This window comes from Pristis pectinata, chromosome 15, assembly GCF_009764475.1.
Source record: "Pristis pectinata isolate sPriPec2 chromosome 15, sPriPec2.1.pri, whole genome shotgun sequence".
NCBI classification, from domain to species: Eukaryota; Metazoa; Chordata; class Chondrichthyes; order Rhinopristiformes; family Pristidae; genus Pristis; species Pristis pectinata.
The window spans coordinates 13,844,796-13,857,871 of NC_067419.1; the positions used below are offsets into that span (position 1 = coordinate 13,844,796).

The following is a 13,076-nucleotide window of genomic DNA, read 5'->3' on the forward strand; positions in this document are numbered from 1 at the left end:
ACACAGTCCTTTGCTCTATGGGGGTGAAAAAAAGCTTTCAGTTTGCACCTTAAGAGTTCCTCTATCTAGTAATGTAAGACTACTTGGAACAGGGTACTGTTATTCATTACATTTAATGGCTAGCTTGAAGCATTCCTGCAGTGTGGGTGTATTTCATGGGCCTGTAATTAAAAGGTAATTGTGTTTAAGGTAGAGATGTAGTTAATTATCTGTAGCATCAATAGTGTCAGCCCATATTTTGCCATTTTTAGCCAGAAATTAGCCATTACAAACAAATCGATTCGTAAATCATTAATCCACGGGCATTGAAAAGACTGGAAAGTTCCAGGCCCGACTATTGATGGAATAATTATTTTATGCTTGCTTTGTGATTATTAGGAGTGATTAGTGCATGAATTTAAGAATCTACTTTAGAAATACTCAGGTACCTTAATATTTTAGACAGGTATTTAATATTACTTTGCCAGTCTAAAAAGTGTACAGATTTAACAATCCAAGTTCTTCAGTAGGAGTCAGGCTGTAAGTTGATTCTGGCAAGATATATATGTCTTGCTTTGGTTTAGTGTGGGATTGCATTTTGTCATATTTGGCACAATGGTGATGTTCTTACCCAAGTCAGAAGGTTGAGGATTCAAGACACTTCACATAATTTAGGCTAACTTTGCAGGGTTAAAGGAGTACTTTAAAGTCATTCAGATGTGATGCTAAACTGAGTTCTTCGCCTAACAATTGCTATACTGATGTTAAAATAACATTATGGGTCACTTTAACACTGTTTGGGAAAGTCCTATCAAAATTGAGATTTTCATTTGCGAGGTTGACAGATCAGAGTGTGTGGGTTTCCCTGTGTAACACCACACCAGGTCAATTTCAGCAATCTCTATTGAGCTATTACAAGTTTTCACAGCTGCTATAGATGCAATCTCTGCGGCAGCTCTTAAAAGGACATCTTGCAATGTTTGTAGCACTCTTCCAAATACAGGGGAGTGTTGCTACTGGACAAACGAAAGCTGTAATGGGAGAGTGCACCCAGTGGGTCAGAGGGACCTAAACAGGTTGGTGAAGAACAGTAGAGAAACAAAGGACTGCAGATGCTGGAATTGAGATGAAAAACACGATGATGCTGAAGGAACTCAGCAGGCCAGGCAGCATCCGTGGAGGAAAGCAGGCGGTCAACGTTTTGGGTCAGGACCCTTCTTCAGGACTGAGGTCAATGTTTCGGGTCGGGACCCTTCTTCAGTCCTGACCCAAAACATTGACCGTGCTTTTCTCCATGGATGCTGCCTGGCCCTCTGAGTTCCTCCAGCATCACAGTGTCTTTCATGGTGAAGAACAGAGCCTTCAGGAGGCATGTTCCTTGAGCACACAGATTACGGAGATCCCCTGGAGCTATAGGTTGCCTAGGAGTTCTCTGTCAGAACACACATGAATGTGGGCACTTTGAGGAAGCCTGCAATGCAGACCGACCCCTGTGCCCACTCTGCTTGCTTCTACAAGCTGAAGGAAATGAGTCTCCTCCCCTGAGTATGGAGTTGGGGTAACCTGCCCAATGCAGTAATAAGCAGCAAACTGTGAGATGTAACAGAGCAACAGCAACCCGGAATGACCTGAAGTCAAAGAAGCCGAGGGTGCCCTGACTGTTTCCTCCAATTGTAATGCAGTTAAGCCTTTGAGGCTGAATACCAAGCATTGGGAGGTTACAGAATACAGTTTGCCCTTTAAAAAACACAGACTCGAGGAAAATGGACTCATTGAAGTCTGGTTGCTCTTCAAGTAAAAAAGAATTCATTTTTCAGACCAGTGAGGTTGAAAATCTTACTGGGATAAAGTTTGCATGTTGCATTCCTGTTGAAATAATTTGCGAGAGTTTCATCGGGGGGGATAAAGAATGCTAGAATGAATGAAAATCTGCTATGAAGTCAGGAGTCAAATTCACTGATTGGCACAAAGATGACCAAAACTGTGCACAAAATTGCTCTACTCTTGGTTAAGGCCATTTTTAACTTAACACCAACATTTTATTTTCTCGCTGTGTGAATGAATTCCTAGGCTCTGTCTGTACCCTTGTCTGGAAGGTTAACATCCCATGGCAGGATCTGAGGAGAAGAGGGGAATCTTCCTGGTGCCACGCCCAGAACATCCCTTAACCAATATTACAGCAGCATGTCTGGACATCATTGTGTTGTTTGTGGGGCCCTGCTGTCTGGAAATGGGCTCCACAGTTTTCCAGATTGCTGCAGTGGCCGTGCTTATCTGAAGCGTTCGTGATGATCTGAATCAAATAAGATATCTTTATTAGTCACATGTGCATTGAAACACACAGTAAAATGCATCTTTTGCGTAGAGTGTTCTGGGGGCAGCCCACAAGTGTCGCCACGCTTCCGGCGCCAACATAGCAAGCCCACAACTTCCTAACCCATATGTCTTTGGAATGCGGGAGGAAACCGGAGCACCTGGAGGAAACCCACGCAGACACGGGCAGAACGTACAAACTCCTTACAGACAGTGGCCAGAATTGAACCCGGGTCGCTGGCGCTGTAAAGCGTTACGCTAACTGCTACAACGTGCTATGTAAATAGTACAAACTTTATTTCAGGCCAATTAGCTATTTATGCAAAAACATTTACCCAATGTAGATCAGGAAAATGAAGAAAATCGATTTTCCTTCAGTTAAAGAATGTGAAATATAAAATAATTCCATTTGTTTGTGAATGTATTTTATATTATCTTTTGTATGTGATGAATGTTGGTAAAACTCCAGCTGCAACTTTATTTATATTGGGGTAAAGAATGTAGAATCGTGAAAATTTCAGCTCAGGAGGAGATGATTTCATCCATCAATTCTACACCACTGCTGGCGGTCCCAACTGAAATATCAATTCCAATCTTATGCTCCTGCTTTACCTCTGCGTTCTTTAAATCATTTTCTTTTTACGCATTTCCTCCTAAATGTTTCTGCTCGGTAGTCACATCATCATCTTCACTTGGCTCAATTTGGTTTGAACAAGCAGAGTCATGTATTTTTTAAAAGTGCATGGTATCTGTTGCCTCCTTCCCCACCTCCTCTGTGTTATCTTGAGGATTATGAATAACAGGCTTGCTCCAAAAAACCCATTCCTGCTTTTTGTTTAAATGTCTAAAATATTATTGCAATTGTTTCTGAGTGGGAACATTGCAGACTTTACAGAATGTTTGCACATGGAATGCAGAAGAACTGTTTACAGGATAATGCCTGAAGACAGAATTGTAAGGGGGATAGGGTTAGATAATGAAAATCTTTTCCCTTTGCAAGAGGGGTTCTGAGGGCAAGAGTGGTTGGAATCTAGAACGTGCTACTTTAGGGAGGTGGTGGAGGCAGGTGCTCTCAATGTATCTGGACTTGCACTTAAATCACCAAGATGTGGAAGGTATGGACCTAATACAGGTAAATGGAGCTAGTACAGATAAGTACAATGGTCAGCATGGACATGGTGGGCCGAAAGGCCTGTTTAGATGCTGTATGACTCCGTTCAAGTATGCATCTTTAAGAATAAGAAGGTGAAATATCAAATAATTTCATTTATTTGTGAATGTATTTTATATTATTTCTCCTAACTGAGAATATGTCGAAGACACTTGATGAAATGCTATCTTCGGTTGTCAGTCCACGAATTCCTGCAGCCCTCCCCTTGGTCCTGGATTTTCCAGGAGTTATAGACCTAAGCTCCTGAGGAGTGCTGCCTGCAGCCTTGGAGGAAGGAGGTAGGAGCATTACAGGTGGAAGAATGGGAGACAGGAAACCACCGACCTGCTGGATGTTTTCAGCACTGTCTTCCTTTGGTTCAGGTTTCCAGCAGCCTTTGGCCCTTTTCTACACTAACCCCTGTCATGTGTTCTTGCTTCAGCTGGACAACGCTGATGAACAAGCGGCTCAGATTCGCCGAGAACTGGATGGGAGGCTGCAAATGGCTGAGCAGCTGGCGAAGGTGAGTATTCTCTGACAATTAAGGGCTGTAAACCCATTGTATTTTTTTAAATGACCACAAACAAACAAATTAGACACAGGGGGTAATTCAGCCCTTGAGCTCACTCCACTATTTAGTGAGACCACGCTGATCTGATTGTAACCTGAATTCCACATTCCTGTCTACTCACAATAATCTTTCACCCCCTTGCTTATCAAACACCGAGCTACCTCCACCTTAAAAATATTCAAAGACTCCACCAGTTTCTGAGGAGAAGAGTCCCAAAGGCTCAAAACCATAAGAGAAAGAAATGCCTCATCTCAGTCTTCAATGGACCACTCATTAGTTTTAAACATTGACCCCTCATTTCAGATTCAACCACAAAAGAAAACATCCTTTCCACATACACCTGGTTAAAGACTCCCTGGGATTTTGTACATTTCTGTGAAGGTCCCTCTTCCAAACTCTTAACAGATACAAGCTTTCCTCATACAACAACCCAAACGTTATGGGGATCAGTCCAGTGAACCTTCTCTGAATGCTTCCAATGCACTTACATCCTTCTGAAAGTAAGGAGACCAATACTATTAACCAGATGTGGTTTCACCAGTGCCCCGGGATAACTGAAGCATAACTTGCCCCACTATTGTATTCATTTGCCCTCGTAGTAGACAAGAACATTCTGTGAGTTTTGCTAATTACTTGCTCTCCCTGCATTGTAGCTAAACAAATCAGAGTGCCTGGGTTGTGAGGTGCAGAAGGTAATGAGAGCAGTTTTGGGTAATAACACTGAGGTACTGAAGATCTTGCATAGGATGTAATCCTTCAGTCCACAATCATCATATCCTTAAAAATATTTTGCACTGTTGTCCAAAATATGAAACAGAGTCACCTGGGAAAAGCCTAGTGAGGTTTCTTTCATCCTTGGGAATGCACAGGGTGGAAATGGTTAGAAACCAATTGCAACAGTCTCTGATCTATGGGCTGTTCCCGGGGAAACAAACCTAGACAGACATCAAGTGCTGCTGGAAGATCATCAGCTCGGTGAAGGACGCCCTCCGGTCTGCCCAAAACTTGCTGGTCTCCCAGCAGTGAGATGTCTGTGAGGGAATGCTGCTGACTGGTACATTCCAGGCTTCAGGAGTATGTGCTGAGGGACACACTGAAGCTCGGTGCAGCCAGTGTGACAGCTCTGTGCGGAGGAACCACAGCCTAGGCTGCTTCCGCTACCACACGTGGAGGGGCTGAGTCAAATGGGGAAGCCCCTCAAACATTGAAATGGTGTCTCACACCAGGGGGGCCACACTAGTGGCAATGGTGCTATGGTTTTTTTAAAAAAATGAGTTAACACTACTGAATGTATTGACCATGAATGTAAGAAGTTTTGCACCGTTTATTCTTTTGCACATATTTTTTATAATGAATAAAGTTTATTTTTGAAATAAAGAGAAATTGCAACAGGTGGCTAGTAGTTTGAACAGCTGGCAGATGCAAGTACCCCTTCTGCCTCCTGAACACTGGATGGGTGCCAATTCTGGAGTCACCCAGAGGAAACCGGCTTTGGAACTCACCTGGAGCAGGGCTCCGATTTGAGTGTGTGAGGAAAGACAGTCAGGGGGTTGGAATAAAACGCGTTCCCTTTCCTTTCTCAAGCAGTGGACAAGCACCATCTGTCTGCAATCTCTTCGGCCCAAGCTCCCAGCATTGATTGGGCAACTTGCCCACTTTCACCTTCTCAAAGTAAACTCAGTAGATTCTGAGTCACCTGATCAGATGATTTTTGATGATTTTTTTAACCTCCATCAATAATATTCTTCTAATTAATTTGTGAATCCATTGGCAGACATGAAATAAAGAAATACTTTTGTGGGTGCTCCTGAATTTTCTCCAGGGTTGCTGTATCACGAGGATTTAATTCAAAATCTGGAGGATTTGATAAAAATGAGAAGGTTGGCAAACATTATTCCAAAGCCAGCATCCATGAGTTCTGCTACGAGTCTGTTAGTCTATTTCTGTCCTGTTTCCATGCCCAGTCTCCGGTCTGCATCTACTTGGCATAGGATTTTGGATAATCATTTAAAGCACAAATTAGGGCAATAGTCAGGCCAGATTCTTCCAGGTTCACTTTGAGTTCACTCTGGAAACTGTCCAACCACAGGGGGAGTTTTTTTAGCTGGCCCCTCGGTCTTTGTTTAAACTGGTAACCCTTGCAACATTAGCTGTACATTCACAGTAACAACTCTTCTCTTTCTGAAGGAGCGAAAATTCCTGAAGTTTGTACAAAAGGACATGGAAAACATGTACATAGAAGAACTAAAATCTTCTGTCAACCTGCTCATGGCTAACCTCGAGAGCCTTCCAGTGGCAAAGGGAGGTCCAGAGTTTAAACTGCAGAAGCTGAAGCGGTCCCAGAATTCCTCCTTTCTGGATATTGGAGAGGAAAATGAAATTCAGCTCTCAAAGTCGGATGTGGTGCTGTCATTCACATTAGAGGTGAGAAAATTATGTGGCCATTGGGAATTCATCTGCTGTTATAATTTTTAATTAGGTGCTGCCAAATTGTTAAATGATTTGTTATCTTGTTGACATTTGTAGTAAAAAAAACAGGAATGAATTTGTTTACTTGTGAGTTTTGCTACAAGCTGCTGACAGCTGTGTCTGAATGGAGTTGAGACCAATGTGCATCTTGATTTGGTTTTAATAGTTGCAAATGAAACAACTTATCAGTCACAATCCATTTCTCTTGGTACAGAGTGATAGATTTGACATTTTTAGTGCTAATTTGATAGTTGAACTGTTGGAATTGAGAGTATGACGAATGGAAGTGTCATTTTTTTGGGCCATCGGAAATCTTTTCAATTGATGTAAATTATTGGGAGTGAAAATGATAAACACCATCAGTTGCTGTTTGACTGAAGGATCCTTCTTCAACCAGCATTCACAAAGCAGAATTCCAATGGCCTGCTAGACAGAGGAACAAAGATTTCCATTTCCAAAGTCAACAGAGAGGAGGTTCAGTGAAAATGAGAAAGGGTGTTCAACTTCCATCTCATAAAGCAGCGGTTCAGTAACTGTGTGCAATCTCTACATGTCTTCATTAGCTTGAAGCCACAACATTTGAGGCAGATAAAGCATCACTGTTACTCCAAGTGTTGTGCAATTGCAATGTGCAAAGTGCTGCAGAGAGAAGTTAACAAATCAATCTGGGATGGGGTGTGTGGTACCCCATTAACTTGGCACACCTCTGAAGGAGAAGCTGCTTCAAGACCAACAGCAATGACCAAAACCTATAAACTGTGAGATTCCTCGGTGATCATTGGGGTAGTGACCTCTAAAGCCTGAGGAGGACCTCAATAAAAGAATCGATGTGGATCATTGCATGGATTAGTGGGGAAGCTCAGTGTTTATGTTCACTGCCTTTGGCCGTGTCCACCCTTCTACTCCAGAGTGCAAGGGGTCAAAATCTCCATTTTTTTTGCAACATTCATTGCTAACCAAATGTCATCATGAAGGCTTTTCCTGAAGCTAACAGGACTCTCTGGGCTTGAATGCATTAACGAGTGAGAGCAGAAGGACATTTTCCATTGTAGAAGACCAGCTCAGCACAATGGGTTCTCCTTATCACAGGCTCGTCTATAGATGGGAAGAGAAAATTACTTATAAGTGTACATTTTAGTATGAATTCTAATATGGTGTCGGTCAGCCCTGAAACAGTCCTTTCGGCCCACCATGTCTATCCCGGCCTTTCACCTATCTGCAGTGATCCTGTTTGCTCCCGTGTCCACACTTTCTTCACATTTCGCGGTCGACTTCCAAGCGCCCTGCTTCACCCTGCGCCCGACTGCCGTCGCTCATTCCTCAAGAGTGGCTTGTTCTTGGCGCCCGATTCTCCAGGCGGTGAGCAGCCAGTGTGTTGGACTTTGGCTACCCATCCCCACAACAAATTTTAACCTTTGACCTACTGCCTGCCATGGGATTATACTGTGCTCAAGTTTTGCTTTTGTAAGCATAAACCAGATCGAACAACCTGGGTGCATTTCTGCAGGCTGGGAAAACAGTGTGGTGCATTGGATTCCGCCTCACTCCGGATCACCCTGCTGCCCGTGCGCTTCTCCCTGCCGCCCGCCCCCCGTGGTTCCTTGTCGCTGGGCCCTGCTTTCCCAACCTGATCAGGCTTCACCCTCCCCGGTGCCGTGGCTCATCACCCTCCACCTCTTCATATTTCGCGGTCCACTTCCGATCACCCAGCGACCGACTGCTGTAGCCCTTGGCTCCGCCCCTCCCTGCTCCTGCTTCACCCTACACGGTCCGCTAGGCCTTCACCCTTCCAGGTCCGCTTCAGCTCCACCCCGCCGTCTCTCTTTCCTGCCGCCCTTTATCTACACTGTCTATAACTAATCCTTTCACTGCCGCGCCCACACCCCCTTCGCAGTTTGCTATCCTCTTCCAAGCGCCCTGCTTCACCCTGCGGCCGATTGCTGCCGCTCATTCCTCGGTCAGTCGCCCCTTCGCTCCGTCCACCCCTGCTCCTGCTTCACCCTACACGGTCCGCTCGCCCTTCACCCTCTCGGTCTCCGCTTGAGCGCCGCCCCGCCGGGACCGCACCCGGTTTGCCAGACCCACTCCAGGTCATCCCGCCTGCCCGCCACCTCTGCCTCTCGCTCTCGCATCGCCCTGCTTTCTCAGCCTGGACCTCTCCATATTCCGCGGCCCATTTCCAATTACCCTACATCACCCTGCGGCCGATTAATGCTGCGCATTCCCAGACTAATTGCCCCTCACGCTGCCCATCCCTGCATCTGTTTTACCCTGTACGGTCCGCTTGAGCTCCATGCTTCTGTCTCCCTTTCCGGCATCAATGGAAAGCAACATTTCTTTTTACATAATTGGGCTGGCCGGGCCTAGAAATGTCACCTTTCCTGTGTTGTTAGCAAAAACTCAGTGTATTTGTGATAGCATTGACACAAGAGAATGCCATGCCTTGTACAGTTCCTCCCGGAGTTGGGAGTGATGAGAGGAGTATGTTGGTCTGCTAAGTGACTCGTTTTCCTTAGACAGACGTCGAATCGCTTATATTTCCTATGTTTTCCTTAATTATTCAAATACCGGGAGAATCAGAATGTAGGGTTCTGGATGGTGGAACACACATTCCACTCCTGGTTTGCTGTGCACTGGACCACTTTATTCTCCTCAAAAGTCATGAGTATATGGTTAAGTAATGCAGTGTCTAACATACCCGCTGTTGGTGAGCCTGCTCTCTATTCGCCAATACCCGCACCAGGTTGGCAGTATGACATGCTTTTCTGCTACAGGTATCAGTCTCAGTCTTCCCTTTTCGGTCAGTTCACTGGCCTGAGAGCTAATTGTAGCAAGAAGAGCACATTTAATAAAGAGGAGCAAGTTTCGTCTAAGATATTTAGCTGGAATAAATAATTTATTGAAATCTGGAAATGGGAAGGAATTGTTCAAAAATGAAAGCAATCTACAACGGGCCTCTGGTTTCCTTGTAGACTACCTGCATGTTCATACCTTTAGACAGCTGCCCCATCACATGGATGGTCATGACACCATGGAGCAGTAGGCTGTTCAGCTCTGTCAGTTTGCTTCCCTTGACAGATTAGAAAAGGGTTGAGGTTAGAGTGAAAACCGGGGGTATGTAATTACATGGAGTGAACAGCAAGTGGGATATCACCATAGTAACTGGAGTGCTGCTGAATCCTGGTTAACACTTAACAGTTTTCCCTTGAATTTGCAACATTAGGATCAAGATTTGTTAAGCTGCAGATAAAGAAAACCACCCAGTGTAACTGTTGTATCTCTGGCAGGATTTGAGCCTTTACTCAATCAGTTGAAACAGAAGTGTGTGCATGATTGTCATTACTGTCGTCTTTGCACACTACTCCCAGTAGCAGCTTACTCAAGAGCTTCCCTCACTCAAAATTTTGAGGTCAGCTCACTCGATTGCAACTCGAGAGGAAATATGGCCCAAAACAAAAAGTTCAAAGGTCAGTTTGCTAGCGAAAGACCCCAAGATGCCAATTTACAAGCAGTTCTTGGGAGAAGTGATGTAGAGCACACATGGCGTTTGCTGGTGATGTGGGGTACAATGGCAGGGTAGAGATTTGGGGGTGGTGCACTTTGATTTTCATTCTGCCGGAGAGCTGCACAGGTGCATATGAAACAGTCGCACGGTTTGAATAATATCTTGGAGAACTAACAAGAGCCGGTGTCTAGGTTTACATTAGTCACTAAGAGTGGCTTGTTCTTGGCGCCCGATTCTCCAGGCGGTGAGCAGCCAGTGTGTTGGACTTTGGCTACCCATCCCCACAACCAATTTTAACCTTTGACCTACTGCCTGCCATGGGATTATACTGTGCTCAAGTTTTGCTTTTGTAAGCATAAACCAGATTCGAACAACCTGGGTGCATTTCTGCAGGCTGGGAAAACAGTGTGGTGCATTGGATTCCGCCTCACTCCGGACCCACTCCGGATCACCCTGCTGCCCGTGCGCTTCTCCCTGCCGCCCGCCCCCCGTGGTTCCTTGTCGCTGGGCCCTGCTTTCCCAACCTGATCAGGCTTCACCCTCCCCGGTGCCGTGGCTCATCACCCTCCACCTCTTCATATTTCGCGGTCCACTTCCGATCACCCAGCGACCGACTGCTGTAGCCCTTGGCTCCGCCCCTCCCTGCTCCTGCTTCACCCTACACGGTCCGCTAGGCCTTCACCCTTCCAGGTCCGCTTCAGCTCCACCCCGCCGTCTCTCTTTCCTGCCGCCCTTATCTACACTGTCTATAACTAATCCTTTCACTGCCGCGCCCACACCCCCTTCGCAGTTTGCTATCCTCTTCCAAGCGCCCTGCTTCACCCTGCGGCCGATTGCTGCCGCTCATTCCTTGGTCAGTCGCCCCTTCGCTCTGTCCACCCCTGCTCCTGCTTCACCCTACACGGTCCGCTCGCCCTTCACCCTTTCAGGTCCGCCTGAGCGCCGCCCCGCCGGGCCCGCACCCGGTTTGCCAGACCCACTCCGGGTCATCCCGCCTGCCTCCGCGCTTCTCCCTGCCGCCCGCTCCCCCTGTGCCCCACACGTGGTTCGCTCTCGCTTCGTCCTGTTTCTTCAGCCTGCTCATGCTTCACCCTCTGGTCACGCTGCACCTCCATGTTTCGCGGTCCACATGCAATCACCCGGCGCCCGATGACCCCTCTTGCATCCCTTGGTCAGTTGCCCCTTCGCTCTGTCCATCCCTGTTCCTGCTTCATCCTACACGGTCCGCTAATCCTTCATCCTTTCGGGTCCGCTTTAGTTCTATCAAATAACCTGGGTCCATTTCTGCAGACTGGGAAAATCGTGAGGTGCATTGGATTGTATGTCATAAATAATTTTGCAGAAGGAACCAGTATTTGATGCTTGGTAAACGCAGTATGTCTGTTGTTTACTTCTCTTGAGGAGGGTGGATTTCCATCAGAAGTCACTTTTACAATTTAAGAATGGATATATGCCTCTAAAGGTGAAACTATTGAGAAGCTGAGTAATTAACTCTACCCATCCTTTTGCCTCTGTAGAGCAGTTGGTGCTTGAAGTTGATGTTGAAGTCATACAGTCTGTTGTTGTCTCTACACTTTGCAAGCATGATGAGTAATTTGTTCTGAATTGCTTTGAGGGGTTATCATGATTAAATACAGCGTTATGTTTCCAAAGAAGGAAACTGGTTTAGGATATCTGATGTAGAGTGCAAGGTTCAGTCAAAATTCTTCAGGAGAACATGACATTTTGCCTGTCAGCTTGAGATCTGTGCCCACTTGTCGTTTCTGCACCTGCTTGCCATGGTTCCCCACTGGATGATCAGTTCAGAGAAACCAGTGTTTAGCGTACCTCTGACCTCCAATCTCAGCAGCCCTCAAGTACAGGGAGCCGTCAGTGGTGAAGGTATCAGATCCATCATGTATGATGCACGTTACCCAGGCAGATTGTCTTAAAGAAGAAAGAAACATCGACATTTTCAAAATTCTTGCTGAGCCTGAAGTTTCCTTGTTGCATTTTCAGATTGTTATCATGGAAGTTCAAGGGCTGAAATCGGTGGCCCCGAATCGCATTGTGTACTGCACAATGGAAGTGGAAGGTGGAGAAAAGCTTCAGACTGACCAAGCAGAAGCTTCGAGGCCACAGTAAGTGATGCTGTTTTGGTCTTGCGCTCTCATTTCTTCCAGTGGTGAATTCTGAACCTTATCACTGACCCAACACACAAAGTGCAGGAGGGATTCAGCAGGTCAGGCAGCCTCTGTGGAGGGAAATGGACAGTCGATGTTAGGAGTCGAGACCCTTCATCAGGACTGGAAAGAAAGAGAAGCCAGAATGAAAGGGTTGGGGGTAGGGGGTGGAGTGAGAGCTGATGGGTGATAGGTGGATCCTGGTTTGGGGGGGGTGGGGGGGGGGAAGGTGATAGGTAGGTGAGGGAGGGAGGAGTGGGAATGATGCAAGAAGCTGGGGTGTGACAGGTGGAAGTGACAAAGGGCTGAAGAAGATGGAACCTGATAGGAGAGGACAGTGGACCATGGAATAAAGGGGAGGAGGGGAATCGGAGGGAGGAGTGTGTGGGTGATGGGCAGATCGAGAGGGCGGGGGGAGGGGAAAGATAAGGGGTAAGGGGGCCGGTGGGAAAAGGAAAACAAAAAGGGGGACGGAGGGAAGTGGTTACCGGAAGTTGGAGAAGTCTGCGCTCATGCCGTCAGGTTGGAGACAACCAAGGTGGAATATGAGGTGCTGTTCCTCTGATCTGTGTCTAGCTTCAATTTGACAGTAGAGGGAGCAGTGGACAGACGTGTCAGTGTGGGACTGGGCAGTGGAATTGAAATGGCTGGCCACCGGGAGATCCTGGCTGTTACGGCGGATGGAGGGAAGGTGCTCGATGAAGCGATTACCCAGATCTGTGTCAGGTCTCACCGACGTAGAAGAGGCCGCACCAGGTGCACCGGATTCAATAAGTGGCACCGATGAATTCACAAGTGAAGCGCTGCCTCACCTGGAAGGACTGTCTAGGGCCCTGAGTGGTGGTGAGGTGGTGAGGGAGGAGGTGTAGGGACAGGTGTGACAGTGAGCCTGGTTGCAGGGATAAATGCCAGGAGGGGGATTGTTGG

General features: G+C 46.5%; 1 protein-coding gene across 7 annotated transcripts in view; it reads left to right on the top strand.

Annotated features, from left to right (window-relative positions):
* cadps2 (Ca++-dependent secretion activator 2) overlaps positions 1 to 13,076 on the top strand; it is a 537,859-nt gene that overhangs the window by 232,798 nt on the left and 291,985 nt on the right. For all 7 annotated transcript variants that reach the window (XM_052030087.1, XM_052030089.1, XM_052030090.1 and 4 more), the window contains exons 4-6: positions 3,885 to 3,965; positions 6,201 to 6,437; positions 11,986 to 12,107. In XM_052030087.1, coding sequence (XP_051886047.1) covers positions 3,885 to 3,965; positions 6,201 to 6,437; positions 11,986 to 12,107 — 440 coding nt within the window. The remainder of the gene's footprint in view (positions 1 to 3,884; positions 3,966 to 6,200; positions 6,438 to 11,985; positions 12,108 to 13,076) is intronic.